Source organism: Marmota flaviventris, chromosome X, assembly GCF_047511675.1.
Source record: "Marmota flaviventris isolate mMarFla1 chromosome X, mMarFla1.hap1, whole genome shotgun sequence".
Classification (NCBI taxonomy): domain Eukaryota; kingdom Metazoa; phylum Chordata; class Mammalia; order Rodentia; family Sciuridae; genus Marmota; species Marmota flaviventris.
The window spans coordinates 115,280,928-115,301,449 of record NC_092518.1 but is presented as its reverse complement, the minus strand read 5'-3'; the positions used below and the strand labels follow the sequence as shown (position 1 = coordinate 115,301,449).

At 38.0% G+C, this 20,522-nt stretch overlaps 1 protein-coding gene across 1 annotated transcript in view; it reads left to right on the top strand.

Moving 5' to 3' along the window:
- Gpc4 (glypican 4) overlaps positions 1-20,522 on the top strand; it is a 114,822-nt gene that overhangs the window by 56,321 nt on the left and 37,979 nt on the right. Inside the window, exon 2 of the mRNA XM_027946993.2 lies at positions 19,056-19,214. Within this exon, the coding sequence (XP_027802794.2) occupies positions 19,056-19,214 (159 nt within the window). The remainder of the gene's footprint in view (positions 1-19,055; positions 19,215-20,522) is intronic.

The following is a 20,522-nucleotide window of genomic DNA, read 5'->3' as shown; positions in this document are numbered from 1 at the left end:
TGTGTGTGTGTGTGTGTGTGTATATGTGTATGTATGTGTATATGTGTACGTGTATATTGCTGGGGATTGAACTCAAGGGCACTTTACCACTGAAATATACCCCTAGCCCTTTTAATTTTTTGTTTTGAGATAGGGTCTGCTAAGTTGTGGAAGCTGGTCTTGAACTTGTGATCCTGAGTGGCTAGGATTACAGGAGTGAACCACCTTGCCCAGTCTAGTCTGCAAGTTCTCTTTCTAGATCCCTCCGTCAAAACCTAAATAGTTAGGAACATTTATTTGGGGATAACAGTGCATACTTTTTTTCCCCATCTTTCTAAACCACTCTCCAGGTATCACCAGTGTTGTTGACTTTTTCGAATTATTTCTTTCTTCCTCCATAATACCCTTGTTTTATCATAGCTTCTTATTCAAAATGTAGGAAAAACCACATAATTGATTTTATATTTTTCTTTTCCTCTCCCATCATGTCACTGAATTTAATAGTACTGTGATCACCATTACATACTTATTTATCCATGGTTTCTTGGTGCTTTTAATCCTGGATCAAGGCCAGGGGTTCTCTTGTATTACCTGTCTTTCCTTCCTCCCCTCTAGCCTTCCTCATCCACTGCATTCTAGAAACACTTGTTCAGGAAGCAGTTTTTTTTTAAACAATTTGTAGTTGTAAATGGACATCATGCCTTTATTTTGTTTATTTTTATGTGGTGCTGAGGATTGAACTCAGTGCCTCACGAATGCTAGGCAAGAGCTCTACCACTGAACTACAACCCTAGCCCGAAGCAGTCATTTTTCATCTCTCCAAATCTGGCCTGCACATTTTGGCAGGTAAGCATTATACTGATCTATTTTTTTTGTTGTTCATGTCTGTGAGTCTTATGCACAAATGTGAAAGGATAATGGAAGGGAATCTGTGGTATCAGTCTAAAACTGAGTAGAGAAACACCTATTTGACAGAAATATTTAAGACATAAAGAGAGTATAAGGAGGTGATCAGGTAATAAACTGACAGACGCTCTGAGGTCGATGTACTCTCATCAGCAACATCAAAAAATCAGCACTTAAATGTATCCCAATTGTGCAGGGAGCTGTCATTTCTTTGTTCTCCCTTCCTTTGATGTGATAGGGAACAAACTCCCTTCATCTCAGGGTGGATTTTCTTTTCTTTTTTTTGGATTTTTTTTTTTTTTTTTAGTTTTTATTTGACATCCATTTATCCGTAGACAGTCTAAATTTCTAAATCATCTGTTCTTTCAACAAAATGATCGGCTATTAGGAAGAAACTGATCATTTGTTGGGACAGTGCAGTAGGCATAGTGCATATTCTGGGCACACAAATTTTAGAAAAGGTCAAATGCATATAGAAGTAAGTAAATGATATTTTATTTCAATCTTGAATTTTGTTCATAAATTCAAGGACACAAATTAATCATATTTTATATGTAGAAATATTTGAATATTGATGCAAACTTGATCCAAAGATATTTGGTTAGATATGTGAAATGACTTGATATTTGACGTAAAATAATGTCAATTTCCTAAGAATCAACATTAATTTTTTTATTCACTTAACTTTTTTTTTTTTTTTACATTTATTTTTATGATGCTGGGGATTGAACCTAGGGCCTAACTCAGGGCCTAACTCATGCCAGGCAAGTGCTCTACTACCAAGCCATACACACCTCCAGCCATAAATCAACCTTTAATATTTTCTCATTTACTTTCCAAATTCTGAGCAGCTGTTTTAAAACTAAAGAAAAGATTATCCAGCCCATAATCCCAGAACACTATTATGGGCAGTAGTCTAAATTTTTATCAAGGGATAATTTGTATGGTCTTTAATATCTAGAAATAAATGCTTCCTAACACTAATAGTAATAGTACTGATAATACCAGCAAGAAGAAACCCAAACACCCTTCCATTGGTTAAATATAGTCAAACCCTGAAGCATAAAAAGGATCCTCTCACTGAGAACTATATATTAAATTCTGATTTCAATATTCATTGTTTATTTATTGCCATGCTGGGAATAGAACCCTGGGCCTTGTACACACTAGGCAAGCACTTTGTCCCACAGAGCCACACTCCAGCCTATAGATGCTATTGACTGAGACTAAGGTAGATTCTGTTCTTGTCCCCATTTTACTGAGGGTGAAGTAGTTTCAGAGAAGGCAAGAGACTGGTCCAAGTTCACCCCGTAAGCAACCAAACAAAGCCCAAACTCGGTCATATTCAAAGCTAAATCCTTTATGCCTTCCATATTACTTGGTGCTTCCCTGGCTCAAAGATGAAGAAAAGAAAGCATCTAATCAGAACATTTATAGCTCTTTTCTTACCTTGTTCTAACATGTATACAATGTATATGAAGTTAGATAGCAAATTATGCTCCAAACAGGTTTTCTGTTCTCTTTCTTGAATCCCCTGCTTGTTAGGACTTTGTTTTGTACTCAGCTGCTCTGATTGAGGATCTGTGGTGGTGCTGAGTGAACCAAAGCTATTGGTTCTTGAAGAGCCTGGCCCTTTCCGAATTGCTATTTACTGGTAGGATAAAAAGAAGTTTGGGTTCTATATGCTATCCCAGAGCTATTAATGGGTCAATGCTATCAGAAGAATTGTAACCAATAAGCCAAATGTATTGTGATTTAGGGAGGTGGAGGTGCCAGAGATCAAATCCAGGCCTCCTGCATGCTAAAATGCCTGTGCAGTACCACTGAGCCATACTCCCAGCACCATCTGGATTATTTTTTAAAACATAGTCTAATTTTATAATAGTCACTAACATCCATTCTGTTATGTTTGCAGACACAAATTATGGAATTTTGAAGGTTCATCTCATAATAATGAAACAATGCCATTTAATAAGATTATACCACTTATTTATACCTGTCAAGTCATTAGGTTACATAGAAGCTTGAACTTGGTGTCACAAGTACCTCTTTCAGTCACTGTAAATTTATGAGACCTGAGATTGAACTGTGGTTCTTTTTTAAGTTTACTTAACACTAGTTTATTCATTCTGTGAGATTGAACATAACCTAATAGTGTGTTTGGGTTACAGTAGTATATTAGTCCATTTTTTGTTACTACAGTGAAATACCTCAGGTAGGTTAACTTTATAAAGAAAAGAGGTTTATTTAGTTCATAGTTCTGAAGACTCATAGGCATGACACTACCATAAGTTCAGCTGTGGTAAGGACCTCATGGCAGATGACATCTAAAAACATGAGAGCATGTATAGGAGGAAGAAATCATATCTCAAAATGGGAAGCCAGAGAGGCTGGGGTCCCATGGTCCCATAGTCCTTTCTGAGGGCACCCCCCCCCCCCCCCCAATAAACTTCCCATTAGGCTCCAGCTCCCAAAGGTGTGACTCACCTCTGCTACTGTGGAGACTAAGCCTTGTGGGACAAATTCAACAATAGAAGCTAGTTGGTCTTTTCATTGGGCTGTGTTTATTGTCATGTGTTAAAAATAGGAACACTCATGAGCAAAAACATAAGCATGTTTTCCAGATAACCTGTTTGAACTCATTCAAACAGTTCATTTGCAAAAAAAATCAGGTCTTTATAATACTGGGTGTTTAGTTTTGCTTCAGCTTTTGGAATGGTCTCTTTCTCTCACATTGAAACTGATTCCAGAATATGATTAAAATTATGTGCTGCTATAACAGCGTATGAAATTTAGGATTATGCCGTTTCGACTGAGACTTAAAACATATGATTAGGTAGATTAAAAAAAATAAAATGTGACCTTGCAGAGTTTATGATCCTGTGAAAGATAAATGGAACAAGTAGGCTATTCTCTGTTCTTTCCTACTTCTAGTCACTGATACTTTTCAGAGTACACTATAGTGTTTACTAATTCAAACAGATAAGTGTAGCACTGCCAACTATTATCTTTAAAACAAGACCGACATTTAATTCGGTTGTCATTTGTTCTCATCCTTGAAGGCAGTATTTTTAAAAATTGCCTCTGTTTGGCTATTGTGGGACCAGGAAAAACTGAGAGCTTGTGTAACCATGCATGTGTCTACAAGGAGAAGGTTACTTTATTTTTTTCATTCTCCTTTGAAGTACCTTAAGTATACTCTTAAAATATATCTTGAAGTACATACCATTATTTGTTTCCCACATAGGATAAAACATCTTCAAGGAGAGAAGCCAAAAATAAGTATATTAAAGTGACTTATTCTTTTCTGGCAGAAAGTCCTGGTACAAAATTGGGTCCTTGAATTTTCCAAATGAGGCTGTATTTATTGCCCTTCTTCTCTAAGAAGGACCATTTTAATAATTTTTGCTATCACATCAAAGACTCTTCATGATAATTATAGTCAATAATTGCAGTAGTAATGCTGTGTGCCATCTGCAGCCTCTGTGTAATGGAAACTAGGGAGAAAAACACATCCTTCTGCTTATTGGGAGTTTCCATGGAACCTGAGACTCTAGTGCCAGATCGCTACTTACATCAGTTGTAGGTGACCTTTCCATTACTGGGGCCTAGGTCATATACCATCTTCCTTTTCTTTCTCCCATCCTTGGCCCATTTCTTTCCATTCTTTCTCACTCTTGCCTCTTGGTGGCTGCAGGCCTGAGATACCTACCCTCCAGGGTTTTTGCTTATCCTAAAGTTGTTGCTGGGCCACATTCAGGAATAGAGGAATAATTGGAACTTAGTGGATACAACAGTTATCCTATGACCCAAATGAGTTATGGAAAGCAAACTGGATATTGAACTAGCAGCACCAACACCCATTCACCCATTTGTTTTAGGCCATAGAAAGCTGATACTTTGAATTTCTAATTATCAGGTCTAACACTTGTCTATTGGCCAGATTTCTGAAGTATCCATGTCTCTCTTAGGTACTATGAAAGACAGTACCATTCTATAGCAATTCCACTGTTAGCCCTCTGAAAGCAACCTTTGGTTCTTATTAGAGGCTCAAAATTGAGTGGTTCCTTTCTTTTCATCCCTGCCCAAAGAAAAATGGCAGTAAGCAGCTCCTTCATTCTTGGTTATCTGATAGTTCTGCTATTGAGAGTGCCAGGCTACTTCCAATGCACTGTTCAGAACATTCATATGATTCTCTCTGGCCCCATAGTAAATAAGAGGCCTTCAGTCTGGCAGGCCTATGTCCAGAGATGGTCATGAATTGAAAAGATTTGTAGGGACTAGAATACATAGTAAATGACAGCTTTCATTCTATTCCTCATCACTTATTGGCAAAGGCAATTACTTTTCCATCTAGGAAGAAGATGGAAAGGGAGACAATTTTTTCATGGCATGAATAAGTAAACACATTAGTAGTTTAATTTAATACCCCAAATCTGTCTTTATTTTTCCTTTCTGTAGCATTTAAGAAACCAGAAGAAAATAATATATGGCTGTCATAGCAGCCCAGCTCATGAATTGATACTTTGACTTGACTTCAGGAAACTTTTATATATGTATGTATATATTTTTTTGTGATACTGGGGATTGAACCCAGGGGCACCCTATCACTGAGCTACTTCCCAGACTAGACTTGAATTTGCCATCCTCCTGCCTCAGCCTCCCCAGTAATTTGGGTTACAGGTATATGCCACCATGCCTGGCAGGGACTTTTTAATCCACAGTTTCCAGAGCCAAGAACAAACAGGGATTATTCCTAGTATGGTGGAGAAAAATCAGGTGGTATTTCCATTGCTTTGTCATTTGATATTTCAGTCACTCTAGGGCATAGAAGCTCCTCTGGTGGGGTGTCAGCTGCAAAAATTGAAGTTAGCCACTCCAGTGATCTGTTGACTATCCAAGTAACAATTTCAGGCAAACTCATCATCAAGTGACCAGATTTAGGGCTCTCAAAAACCAAACTGTTAACATGTCTGATGTTTTTAAAATTAAGTCGAATGTTTAGTCACCTCCAATTGGTCAGGCCAAATGAATGAAATAGCAAGAAGTCTCATTATTAGATTCTGCTCTGAGGCCAAGCTAATGTCTTCTGTAGTTTTTAGATGACTCTAAAATTGGACACAACATACCTGGAAATGTATAGATTACATTCAAGTGTGTGAATCTTTTCCACTTTGTCCAAAGGCACCTCTGATGGCATATCTATTCAAGACCGGGAATGAGAACCATGGGTTGGAGGGATTTACCTGATGTAGTACAATCTCACCTCCTGTCTTTTGGACATGAGTTTTCCCACAATAAGATCAGAGAACCTCAGAAATATATGAGCAGGGATGGTGGCAGAATTCAGATTACAGAGTAAGGACAGAGAAAAGCCTATAGAACAACAATAAAATCCATATCTCTTCATCTTGTGAGTTTCAAGAGGGCAGAAACCAGGCTTTTTGTATTTTTGGCACTGATAGATGGCATCTGGCATATAAGAGGTACTTGATAAATATTGCATTAAGCACCAACAATGTTTTTGTGTTGTCAAATTGGGTCAAAGACTAGTTTGGGAGAAATGAATCAATGCTTTGTAGATTTGGGAAGAATGTTAGGGAAGAGAGTTCTATTCCCAGATAATCTCTTGAGGTGGACTAGTTGAAGGAACTAGGTCAAGAAGTGGTAAATGTACTGGATTTTCTAATCTTAATGAACAAATCAATCAGCAGGTCTGATTGTAAAGGAAAGGTTCTGAAAGTTGGGATTGGGGTATCGAATGAGGTCAAGGAGCTAATAGATAAATCCCAGTCAATCTCCAGCACTGCCAAAAGAAGAAAAACCCCAATCAAATATGGAGTGCCTCAGTAATAAAGGCAAGCTGGTAAAATGTATACTAAATGTTGAGAACATGGAAAACTTTAACTATTTCAGTCTTCTGGGAAAGGCATCCTGATTTCTATGTGGGGAATTTGTGCTTTGTTAATGTCCTTGTGTTTTTCATAGGGCTAATGGATATATAGACAAAGGGAAACTGGTACATGTGATCTGTTTAGGCTTTCAAAAAGCTTTTCACGGGCTTTCACACCAAGTGAAGGAAACAGAATAACTGGCATCCCTACCAAATTCTAAGATTGTCCATCAAATATTATGATTGACTTTGAAGTAGGCAGTAAAGGGGAGGGGATAAGTAGGTAATTCTCTGGACAGCAAAATCAGCAGTGGTGTTGTCTCCGAAATTAGTACCGAGACAAGTTTTTCTTAAAGCTCCTGGCAACTACCCAGAAGAGACAGTGCATTAAAACCTTTATGTGTGTCAAGAAAACCTTGATTTCAAGTTGTAAAAAGCCCATTTAATGGGCATAATTCAAGGTGTGCACCCCAGAGGTGGGAGGGGGTGGCAGGCCTAGGTGCTAGGGTGGTAGATAGTGGTGAGGAGAAGGGCTTTTAAAAAAACTGGAAATGGCATGATTCATATTGGGTAATAAGCTACTTAAGAACTTTTCGTGGCCAACTGGGAAGGTTGGGGAAACCCAGCCTTGCAAAACCAAGGGGGAGTTTGAGGAAGGCTCTGCCTCTTCTCATCTGCTCTTGCTAAGGTTCAGAAGACCTTTTTTCCCCCCCCTCTGTTACAAAATTCAGCCCTGTTCAACTGCTCATGTCCACATTCATGGGAACTGGGATTAATTAAGAGTCCCTCAGAACAGATCTGTACTAGAGAGAGCTATAACTTTGCCTTTGAACAAGAATTTTGTGAAGGTGGGTTTTAAGGGATGTAATTAAGCATAAACATTGAAAACAAAAATGTTTTTCCCCCTTCACCATTTCATTGATGCCTGGCTAGAATTCTAAAGAATTGTTTGTGGGGCTTGAAATTTGATGTTACGGAATTGTTTTGCTTTACATGGGCAAGCTAATTTTGCTATCACTGTGTGTAAAACTTGCTATTTGAAGAAATATCTTGTAGAGAATTCATGATAGATGAATATGTTATTCTTTTGGTGTATTTTTTCTAGGCAGAATACTGAAACTCTCTTCTCATACTATATTGAGGGGGCAGAATTTTAGGTATATAATGAAAGCAAGGATTAAGAGAAGTCAGGGGCTGGGAATATATCAGTGGTACAGTACTTGTCTAGCATGCACAAGATCCCGAGTTCCATCCCCAGCATCCAAAAGGGGAAAGAGAGAATTTAAAGGCAGTTTTTTAGCTTCCCTTTTTCCCAAGCTGAAACCAATTACTAAAAAAGAGAAATGAATTCGATGTTAAAAATTTTCATGCTCTCACAACCCTTGAAAATGTGTATAAAATGAAATGCATTAATGATTGCATTGGAGCAAGTGTCTGACATCTGTGCACCATCTCACATGCTCACTACATTTTCTTCTACACTTGATACAGTAAACTCAGCTGCTGACCTTTTCCGATCTTGCTGTGAAACTTAAATGGCGATGGCAGGCTATCTGAGAATGGGGATCCTGGGGCTTCTTTAGAGACTATTTGGAAATAATAAGGAAAATCACTCCCTGTTGGAAGTCAGTCAGACCCCTGCAGGGAGGAGGGAAGGAGTGTCTCCAATGTTTTTCCTGAGAATACTTTCTTCCTTTCCCTTTCTCTGAAGTCTTCTGGGATTGCACTGGAGACCGCCCACAGTGGCAATCACAGGGGATGCAGAGGAAGGGCAAGTTGCTGATGACCAGCCTCCCACCCCACCCCCTTGACCCTCTGAGACTAGTCTGATCAGCTGTCTTAAAAATGGCCCTGCACAATCCTCCATCTACCAGGCATTATGATGTATGGGTTGGGGACACTGATTTAAGGGATACTGTTGGGCACCAAAGGAACACATGTCCTAGCCAACAGTGTTTTCTCTCTAGGCTGTTTATTTGTAGTTGCTATAGCAGATGTGATCAATCTTGGGAATTTCAGTCTCTCTGTGGTCTCTCATCTCTATAGAAAGGAAGTCTCAGAGATGGGGGGGTGAGGAACATGAAAACAGTGGAGAAAATAAGAAAGATGTTGAGGAGAGTTGTGGAAATCTTAATTTCACAAGCACCATATAACACATATTCTCAGTCTTTGTATTTTCTTTTCCCCTTAAAGGACTTGAAATTCACATGTGGCTCTTTCAAATCATTTGTATGATTTTGAAGTACATTGAGGCATTTGGAATCATTTATTTATCCCCAGGCATTCTGTTAAATTATGAACTCAGTGAAAACTATAAATTAGTATTTGAATGAAATTCTCAATTGATGCCACCAAGGTGTGTGTGCTTGAATTATTGACAGAAAAGATCTTTCCTGCCTGCCCCTGGCCATATCCCAAAGGAAGGTCCTCTATGCATTTCTCTGGGCCTTTTATTAGCACTGACTGTTTAGGAATTATCAGAGTCTGAGAATTGTTGAGGAGTTTGGGGTTAATAGCTAGAATTATTCTTTTTCTTCAGTCCTGGAGGAGGTAGTGGTTCATATACATACACACACACAGAGATATAATTTTTTGCAGATGGACACAATACCTTTATATTTTATTTATTTATTTTTATGTGGTGCTGAGGATTGAACCCAGTGCCTCACATATGCTAGGCAAGTGCTCTACTACTGAGCCACAACCCCAGCCATGGAGGTAGTGGTTTTAAGTGTGCAAAATAGATGCAGTTGCTCTAGCTGCACAGAGGTTTTGGAAACAAGGTGCCTGAAACACAGAAGTGTGCATTTCAGGCCACTCACTTTCTTTGGTTTACTCATTCAGTAAACCGTAGATGCAGTTAAAATGGAGATCTTAGATCAACAGATAATAACCAGCTTATAATTCTCTTATCATTTAAGAAGCAGTAAGAAGCCCTGCTTGATTTCTAACTGGAATGTGATTTAAAGCTATTGTAAGCTTGCTGAAATGAAGTGTGGAGTTTTAAAGTAATAGCCTTACCTTCCAACTATGCTTATACAAAGTTATTCTTAGAAAAACATAATAAAACCTATTTTTGAAATGTATGTGTTTTGGATTGGCCTTCCTTAGCCTACCTTGCAGGATTAGTGGACCTAAAATAATTGGCAGTCTTAAGCCCTCCAGAGCTATATTTTGGCAAGGTTTTGCAAAATGCTAACTAGCTGCATTTCTCCTACTGATTGGTAGGTGATCTCAAATCATACATCTGCATAATGACTGTAATTTATGCACTTTATTATTAAGGTTTAAGTCAGATGACTTCAGGCTTTCGATGTGCATAGCATATTATACGCAGTAATTTCACTCCTTTTTGGAAGTGGGGAGGATGGATTAATGTATACGTTCCCCCACCCCCTGGGATTATTCAAAACCTTCAGAGATTTTCTTTCTTTGTTCCCATGAAGCAGAGCATTGTATGTTCTTCATGGGGTTCTTAGGTAGCTTAGAGGGGCTGGAGTTATATAGCAACCTGCACTTTAGCTCGCTTTGTAGCTATGTGAATTTAGTTCTAAGAAGTGAACAGAAACTATTTTGGTAATGCTTTAGACCCAACAACAAGGAATTGTTTTACTTTCAAAACAAATAAAAAATTAGGAAAAGGGTAAAGCAGCAATTGATGGATTAGGAAAATTGCCTCAGCAAATAATAGTTTGATGTAGCTCCCCAATATTAGAATTATGTCAAGTATTTTTATTTTTTTTGAAAGAAGGATGAAAGTTTTTCCACCCCCCCGGCCACATGGATTTATCCTCTTTAACTTTGAAAGCCAACGCTTGCTTTTTATTTTTAAAATAAACTTTTTATATTAGTTGAAAAGGTTTATATTTAGAGAGGTAGGAAAAATAGCATAGAAAGTTTTCTATATTCACCCCTTAAAATTAATCCCCATTACTAACACTTCACATTTGTGCAGTGCTTGGTCACAATTGAAGAATCAGCATAGATGCATTATAATCCGTACTTTCTTCTAATTTTCTTAAGTTTTTTGATTTGTTAACAATTTTACTGAGATATAATTCATAAACAAATAATTCACCCATTTATATAGTATGCGGTGGTTTTTGATGCACTTCTAAGATGATGTTCTAAAATTTGATTTTACTTCCATCACCAAAATCAAATTTTAAAACATCATCTCAGAAGCAAACTCCACACCTTTTAGCTATCACCCCCACTTTTCTCCCATCCCTCCTCCCAGCCCTAGGCAACCATTTTTTTTTTAAAATTTTTATTTATTTATTTTTAGTCATACATGACAGTAGAATGTATTTTGACATATAATACATACATGGAATGTACATACATCAATCATATTGTCTATTCTATTCTGCTGTCCTTCCTATCCTCCCTACTCCTCCCTTCCTCTCCCCTCCTTTCTCTCTATCCAATCTAATGTGACACACTTTTTTTTTCTTTTTCTCATTACAACATCATATATGTATTCCGTATAACAATGAGGGTTCTCCTTGCATCTTCCTGAGCACAGCTGTCTTTAGCTTTCAAAATTCTTATTCTTGGACACCAAATAAGACTTGGACACCCACTTCCAAAAAAAAAAAAATCACCTCATCTCACTAGATTAGCTAAATTATTTTGCTAGAATATTATCACATGCAGTAAACTTACCATGCAAGTTAGTCACTGAGCTTATAAAAACAGATTATATATCTGTTACTATGCCAGTTCACTATCTATTTTTTTTTGTTTTTTTTTTTTTAATTTTTTATTGTTGGCTGTTCAAAACATTACATAGTTCTTGATATATCATATTTCACACTTTGATTCAAGTGGGTTATGAGCTCCCATTTTTACCCCATATACAGATTGCAGAATTACATCAGTTACACATCCATTGATTTACATATTGCCATACTAGTGTCTGTTGTGTTCTGCTGCCTTTCCTATCCTCTACTACCCCCCCTCCCCTCCCCTCCCCTCCCCTCTTCTCTCTCTGCCCCCTCTACTGACATTCGTTTGTCCCCCTTGTATTATTTTTCCCCTTCCCCTCACTTCCTCTTGTATGTACTTTTGTATAACTCTGAGGGTCTCCTTCCACTTCCATGCAATTTCCCTTCTCTCTCCCTTTCCCTCCCACCTCTCATCCCTGTTTAATATTAATCTTCTTCTCATGCTCTTCGACCCTACTCTGTTCTTAGTTACTCTCCTTATATCAAAGAAGACATTTGGCATTTGTTTTTTAGGGATTGGCTAGCTTCACTTAGCATAATCTGCTCTAATGTCTAGGCAACCATTAATTGACCTTCTCTTTTTACATTTGCTTATGCTGGACATTTTTATGCAAATGGAATTATACAATATAGATTTTGGTGACTGGCTGCTTAGCTGTGTGTTTGAGGTTCAGCCATGTTGTAACATATTAGAACTTCATTAATTCTACACTGAATAATATTCTATTATAAATGTCATATTTTGTTTATCCATTCATCTGTTGATGGAAATTTGGCTATTATGAATAGTGTTCCTAGGAACATTCACATACAAGTTTTTGTGTGATTTCCTTAGATTTTTCCCTGATGTCATTCTGTTCCAGAATCTCATCCAGGACACCACATTATATTTCATTGTCATGTCTCCTTAGGTGCCCGGGACTTTGTTCTTTTTATTTTATTTCATTTTAACTTTTTTGTTGTTGCTAGAAATGGAATCCAGGACCTTGTGTAAACGCTCTACTACTGAGCCATACCCCAAGCCCCAGACACTTTGCTTTTAATGATCATTTAAATATTATGTTTGGTTGCCATCCATTCACCATCACATACGCATACTATTCAGTTCCTGCTTGGTATGCTCAGATTCTTTGGATTCTCATCTTCAATCAGAAATCATCCTGAACCAGCTGCAAGAAAGAGGTACTTTACTTCTGCCCCCCTCTGACACTTAGTATTTTTTCAGAAATGTGTTTTTGTTCAGAACTTTAGGAGCTGATCAGTGTATAAAAGATGCTTTTTCTTTGTCTCATAAAGAGCCGGATTTTTCTTCATAACCCAAGTAAAGCTTGGGTTACTTCAAGAAAAGCCAATGCAAAAATCACAGCCTCTTACATTTGCAGTTTACAAATGTTTCCAGACTGTTCTCAAATGTGCCTCACTGTAGCCTCTTCCCCTTAGGGTACAGTTTGCATCTCTTGTGTTTCTCAACGGCATTTGGTTGCCTTATTTGTGAAATTGATTTGGGTAAAGAGAATGTCTGCCCTACAAATCACAGTGGTGCGAGCAAGGCTGAATTCTCTGCTAGTGTCTTGGAAGGATTTCTGACTATCCTTTTCTTCATGTAAGACACTGGAGGAATAATCCCTAGAGATTTACTTTGTCTCCTACAGGTACAGAAAGCTAACACCTTAGTGGCAAATCTAAGTATTCTTCTATTACTGCCTTCCCTTATACCACAAACAGTGTGGGGATTGGAGAGCTATTTTCGTGGCATTGAGCTAGATTTGAAAATGAATGTTCTGGAAAAGATGTAGAAAATGGCGTGTTCAATAGAGTTGAAAGAAGTCACATTAGTAGTCAATAAGCTGAAGGCCGACTTGAGAACCTAACCACCATTTACAACATTTTCTAAGGAAAGCTGGGTTATGAGCAACTGAAAATAAACAGACATTAGACGCACCCCATTTGTATATCAGAACCAGCCTTTGGTGTGAAGAGCAAATGAGATAAAGTGAGAAAGCACATTTGCACAGATTGTTCACCCCAGAGCATTGTTAAAGGAATAGATTCCTCATATTCAATGCCTTCTTCTTTAACCATTGATTTGAAGTCCTTCACAAAAAAAAAAAAAGAACCAATACACACTCAGCAGGATCGAATAGTAATTTATTGTGATTGTCTTTGTTCAGCTTTGAAAACTAAGGCATTGATATTAAGACTAAAGAGAAATTACATAGAGCTGGTGCAATTGAAAAAAGTTTGGCTCTTTCCAGTGATTTTTTTTTTTTTAAATGCCATAGAGTTAAGCTTTAAAAGCATGCTTCATTGAATCCCATCCAAGCCTCCTAGGACAGGGCCGGGGGACCTTTTTTCTATTGAGGGGTACTGACCCACAAAGTAAAAAACTAATCAAGGGCCATGTACAAAAAGCAACTTAATTTAGGTGCTTCCTTAGAAAACCATAAAGCATTCAATTCACCTGCTTTTAAAATTAAGAACAAGGAACTCTCAGCAAGTACAACAAATAAAAAAAAAAAAAAACCTTCAGTTTCATATTATGTGTAGTTAAAGAGGTGGGGTGGAGTAAAAAAAAAAGAACAATGTGAGTAAAGAAAGAGTGGGAAGCAGACAGGCGAATTAGAAGGGACTAGAAGAGCTACATGGAGAATAAACTATGTATATCCAGCAGGAGACTGAATTAGGGAAACGGGAGACAAATGACAGTTATAGATCATAACCAACTGTTCACTGGGTTACTGGATTCAGTGGTGAGCTGCTGTTCCCAGCTCTTCTGTGGTTCAATTCCTGAAGCTTCCCAACTCTCTATGTGTGTGGTGTGTGTGTGTATGTGTGTGGCTTTTTTTTTTTTTTGTTACTAGTGATTGAACCTAGGGGACTTAACCACGAAACCACATCCCCACCCTTTTAATATTTTATTTAGAGACAGGGTCCTGCTGAATTGCTTAGGGCCTTGCTGAGTTGCTGAGGCTGGCTTTGAACTTATGATCCTCCTGCCTCAGCCTTCTGAGTCACTGGGATTACAGATATGTGCCACCATGCCCAGCTCAGCTATAATTCTTTTTTTTTAATTAAAAAAATTTAAATTGTAGATGGACACAATATTTATGTAAATTTTTAAGTGGTGCTGAGGATCAAACCCAGTGCCTCACATGTATGAGGCAAGTGCTCTACCACTGAGCCACAACCCCAGCCCCTCAGCTAAAATTCTTAATGAAAGGTGTATGTCAGGGTCACCTAGGTCCCTTCTAAAAAGTGCACATGGACTGAGAATACTCATTGGGAGGGCACTTACCTAGCATGGACAAGGCTGTAGGTTTTATTCCCCCCCCCCACCAAGTAACTAACTAATTAAGTAACTAACTAAATAAATAAACAAATAAATAAATGTGCAAGCCCTGTCTGACTGTGCCATATTGATTCCCTTGTCCTGGTGTTCAGCTCTTGGCCTAAAGGAAAAGTGGTGTCATTTTTCTTAAATACATCCATAGGATCACTGGGTTTAGAAAGGAGATCTCCAGAAAGATAAAAACATTTTTCATTCAGACACTGCCTTCAAAAGCAGTCTCAAACACATAGAATGTCTTTCAAAAAATATGTGCATTTTGGTTCTCAAAATAAACCCTTTTGGGTGCTTAAAGTAGAAATACTCAAGGTTTTTTATTTTTATTTTTATCTTTGCAGTGCTGGGGTTGAATCCAGGGCTTCATGCAGACTAGGCAAATGCTCTGCTGCTGAACTACACCCCCAGCCCTGAAATATTCAAGTTTTAAAATAACTCAGGTTACTCCAGTTCTCAGAGATTCTTACCAGAACACAGAGCTGTAATTCCGTTTTCAAATGAACTATAACTCTTCCCCTTTTCCTTCTTGTATATCTCATCAGCAGTAACTGGTTGTGGCACTGAATCCCCAGTAGCCTAAGTATGTCTTGGGATTTAATTCACAAGTGTGTCTTGAACTGCATATGTCTCAGGGCTTTTGGCAAAAATGGCAAATTACATTTTCAGGTAATGCTTCCAATAAATGCAGACAGAATAAGTGGTGCGCTTGAGGCTGTGTGGCCAAAAGTAGCAAGTTGGAGTGAGAATTTTGTACTGAGAGGAAGATGACTTTGCAAGCTGAAGCAGCCAAGTACCTACCCTGTTGTCATTCTTTACATGGGACAAGCCTTTCACCACTACACTAAGTCTTCCTGGGAAGATCTCTTAGATGAAAGTGCACTGTTTTCTGTTAGGTATTGCCAAAACACAGATGCTCTCCAGTGTTAAAGTATAAGCAGGTCTCCATAAAGTCCTCCTGAAGGCTTTGGTGGATATGAGATGGGTGGAGTGCCCTGGGCCATGCTGGGGCCTTTTATGTGTGCCAGTGTAAACGGTGCTGTCTGCTTTCAGCAGGTTACCAGTAAAACTTTTATTGCTTTTGCCCATTTTTGAAGGGTGTATCCTCAGTGTAAAATTCCTGTGGGTAGGCTTAAACCTCTCAATGTCTTAACAACTAAACTGAAGAAAATGATTCTTTCCTGATGTCGTTTAATATTTTCTGACTTCAGGTTGTGTACACGCCCTCATGTACGTGCATATTAGGAGGGGAGATCTTTTTCCTTGAACTTAGAAGCCTATTTTCATAGTTTCAAATAAATGATCCTTTATTATATGTGTGAACTCTGTTAAGATTTGGTGAACATAGATGACTTTCTAAACTCATGAATTGTTTTGCTTTGGAAATTTAATACATTTCAGAATGTAAACTTTGCAAGGAATAGAAAACCAACCTGTACTAGAATGAATTTTGGCCTGTGACAATCATTTTTTAAAAATATTTTTGTAGTTGTCAATGGACCTTTATTTTATTTATTTTTATGTGGTGCTGAGAATCGAATCCAGTGCCTCACACATGCTAGGCAAGTGCTCTGCCAGTGAGCCACAACCCCAGCCAGTTGCCTGTAACAATCTTATGAAAGTATCTGCTCCCTTTTGTGAAGTAATTTACTTTAATTGCTAAGTTCTCATTCTGAGCATTCTGTTTAACTTTCTATGTGGGATATGAGTGTGATATTTATTATTTAATACAGCTACAGCACTATATGCTTGGAGTCCTTGATATTGTTTTATGTGTTAAGACTAACTAATGGTGGAAATTCTTAACCCTGAAACCAAGAGACAACTGGGTATTTCCCTGTTAATTATGTGGCCTGGGCTAAAGTCCTACTGCAAAGTTGTTAAGCCAGAGAGGAGGGACTTTTGTTTTGGTTGTAACAAAGGTGTGTCCATAAAACCGAGCTTTAGTAACCGAGCTTTAGTAACCGGTCTTTTACCAAGGAGTTCTGAGATATTCTGTAACTTCATAGCTCTAAACAGTACCTTTTTCATATATATAATTTTTTGCGGGGGTGGAGAGTTAGTTGAATTAGCTGTTGATCAAGGTTTTCAGAAATGCCAAAAGAAACTTAGAAGTTTCTGGATAGGGAACTTATTCATATATTAACCTTTAATATTGAATACTCATTGTTTCTAGAAGTAATATTTTCCCTACTTAAAAAATTAAATTTATTCATTCTTTTTAGTTATACATGACAGCAGAGTCCATTTTGATATAATTATCCAAGCATGGAATATATTTTATTCTAGTTAGGACCCCATTATTATGGATGTACAGGATTCATTGTGTTTTCATATATGTACATGGGGAAACTGTTGGATTCATTCCACTATCTTTCCTTTTCCTGTCCTCCTCTGTTCCTCATTCCCTATTATCTAATTTATTGCACTTCTGTTCTCCTCCTGCCCTTATTGTGTTAGAAATAAGAATGATGTGGAACACATATGATTTTATAATTATTTGCATATGTGCTGTTGGTAATCTGCTTATAATAAGTTGCCAAATTAATCTTTCCTGATATACCCTCACCCAGACGCAGAGCTCCTTTGGCATCTATGTTAGGTGAAGGCCCAATTCCTGTAAGTACACACAGCCAAGTGGCAGTAATGGGCATTTTTTGTCCCATTTTGTTCCACATGGTCAGTGTTGTTTGAAAGATATGCTCTTCATTCTGTAACCCTTTATTTATTAAGCACACTTACCATTGACAGGTTTATATGTCTTCAGTAAACTCATTATTGAGATTTTCTTTAGGTGGAGTCTTGCTACATTTCCTAGGCTGGCCACAAAGTCCTGGGCTCAAGTGACCCTTCTGCCTTTGTCTCCAAGTAGTTGGGACGACAGACATGCAATACTGTACCTGGCTTAACATTTCTAAGATCTTGGTTCTTTTCAAAACGCTTTTGTCTTACATGGAATATGGGTAGCAATAGCAGAAGGCATGGTCAAAGTGAATCTTTGTAAACATGTACAAAATTATACTATGCCAATTAGTGTTGTTTATTTTATTTTAATTTTGTGGTACTGGAGATTGAACCTGGGGAACTCTACCACTGAGCCACACCCCAACCCTCTTTATTTATTTATTTTTAAGTTTTGAGACAGGGTCTTTCCAAGTTGCTGAGGCTAGCCTCAAACTTGTGATCCTCCTACCTTAGCCTCCAAGTATCCAGGACTACAGGCATGCACTACCACACCACGTCCAGCTGTTGGGGCTGATTTTTGATTAGTACTGTATCTTTTAGTTACTGTGAGGAGAGACTCATTGTCTCTTCAAAACACAATTTTTGTTTTGTGACAGAGGAGGATCAGTGAGGGAACTCTGGGGCATATAGAAAGAACCTGTCCAAACCTTTAGCTACAAACTACAAGCATAATGCAGCTGATGTAAAGGAGGGAGGTACTTCATGGCTTGGGCTGCTGTGAGGTGATGTGTCTTTGACATTTTCCTTGACTTTTAGGGCTGCATCAGTATAGAAAGATTTACATTTATTAGAACCTACTAGTCTATATTGGGATGGGTGGCTACACCATACAGAATTGTAAGATAGTCTTTAATATTTGTACAGATGCTGGGCAGAAGATCTTAAAATCAAGGGCCATTTACTATCACCTCTTTGTGATTTATCATAGACTCAGATTATCCTGCTCAAACTCCCATAGTTTCCTCTGTGCTGACAACTCCTTGAAATGTACAAATCCCTTTGCTTCCCCATTTTAACTTGTGCTCATATATTTGCTCAGTCTTTGGCTATTATCACATATTGTCTCTTTTGGAACATAAACTCCAAAATCCAGAAAAACCGTGTCTCATTTTTGTATTTATACAGTATTTTTCATAAAATCTCAGCAAATACATAAAAGAGACTTTGATTGATAATGAATGCTGTTCCTTTTATTGGTCACACTGAGTGGTCTGTGGTTTATCTGTCTCCCTGATTGGAAGGCTCTTGTGTCTTTTGGAGTGAGTTTTATTATATTGTTTTCAAGAAGGAAATAAATGCTTTTAGGCATCATGAGATTTTTTCAATACACATGATGTCTAGGCTTCTGCAGAAACCTCACAGACTGAAAAGCAGCAGTGTGAATGCACCTAAATCAAACCCTTCCCTCTTGGACTTGATGGATGATGATAGAGACTTGACTGTCCTACTTTTGATCTTCCAGGTGATCATTTGAAGATCTGTCCCCAGGGTTATACCTGCTGCTCTCAAGAGATGGAGGAGAAGTACAGCCTGCAAAGTAAAGATGATTTCAAAAGTGTGGTCAGCGAACAGTGCAATCATTTGCAAGCCGTCTTTGCTTCCCGTTACAAGAAGTTTGATGGTATGTTATTCAAGTCACACTTAAGAGCTGACAGTTCAATTTGTATGATTGCTTTTTCAGAGCTCCTCTGTTCCCTTGGTGCTTAAGTTTTATCTCAAGATGTTCTTTTTGTTGGCTTCCAGGTGCAAGTAAGCCCTGCAGCTTTATTGCTAGAATCATTTTGGATGCACATGAATCTGTATAGTAGTCATTGTGGAAATACAGTCACAAGAAACCAAAAAATAGATTTCTTTAATTTAAATGCTTTATTTTCTTGGGTAAACACAGCATAGTGTTGACGCAAGTCACTTATTAAAAAAAGAACTTCCTAATAAAAAGCAGGCATCTGAAAACTGTCAGAGTGGGCATAGAGAGTCTACAGATGCTGGTCTTCAAATTAAATGGATCCTCAAAGACAGGTAGGATTCTAGAAGTTCTGCAGAACACAGGATTAAAGCTCAGCTCCTGAGTGTCCATGCAGTAGCAACCAAGAGGTGGTTACCATACTATGGTCTTCATTAAGCTAGGCTTCCTCCCCAGCTTCATTATTAGCAGGGATCTGGCACACTCTTTCCATGGAAAGCCACAACAGAGCCCGTTCTAATCCCTTGTGCCAGACGTGGCTTCTCACAGGCACACTTTCCTTTAATAGTGAAAAAATATCCAATATGAGCCAAATGAGAGGTACTTCAATCTGATCTGAAGCAACGTTATAGAAAACAGACTTTTAAAAATAGAATATGAGGTCCAAAACACCTCAGGATTCTTTTCTTTGGTGCTGCTCACTCAGTATGAAGATTGTTGTGAAGTAGATTTAATTTTAATAGGAATGATTTCCTTTGTGCCTGTTTTAAAGGCCATTCTAATTACATAGTACCTTTGAAGCATGCTTTTCTTGACATTATGTGTGGTGAAGAAGTACAAGGCAAATTTTCTGGATGTGAAATGTCTTTGAGTATTTCTGCAAAGGGCTCGTTACCATGGTGAGAAGTTAGACTAAATTAGATTTGATATAGCTGATAAGACAGTCCCCAGCTATAGAACAGGTTGTATTTCAAATGTTGGCTTTGAGATTCGTTATTTGAAACTTATAACTGATTTAATAAGTGTTAGTTAAATTTCCAGGCTAGACCACAATAGCACATTTAATCTATAATGTAGTTGAACTAAAATACTGTCTGTGTATTTTAGTATGTACCAGTGACCCTACTCATTTTCTCAAGCATACAAAAGTGTGCTTTTTATTAGTTCTATTTCCTTTCCCTGTGTGGATGGTAGTAAATTTATATATCCTCCTTATCACTCCAGCCTCCCTACACATAGGCTGTG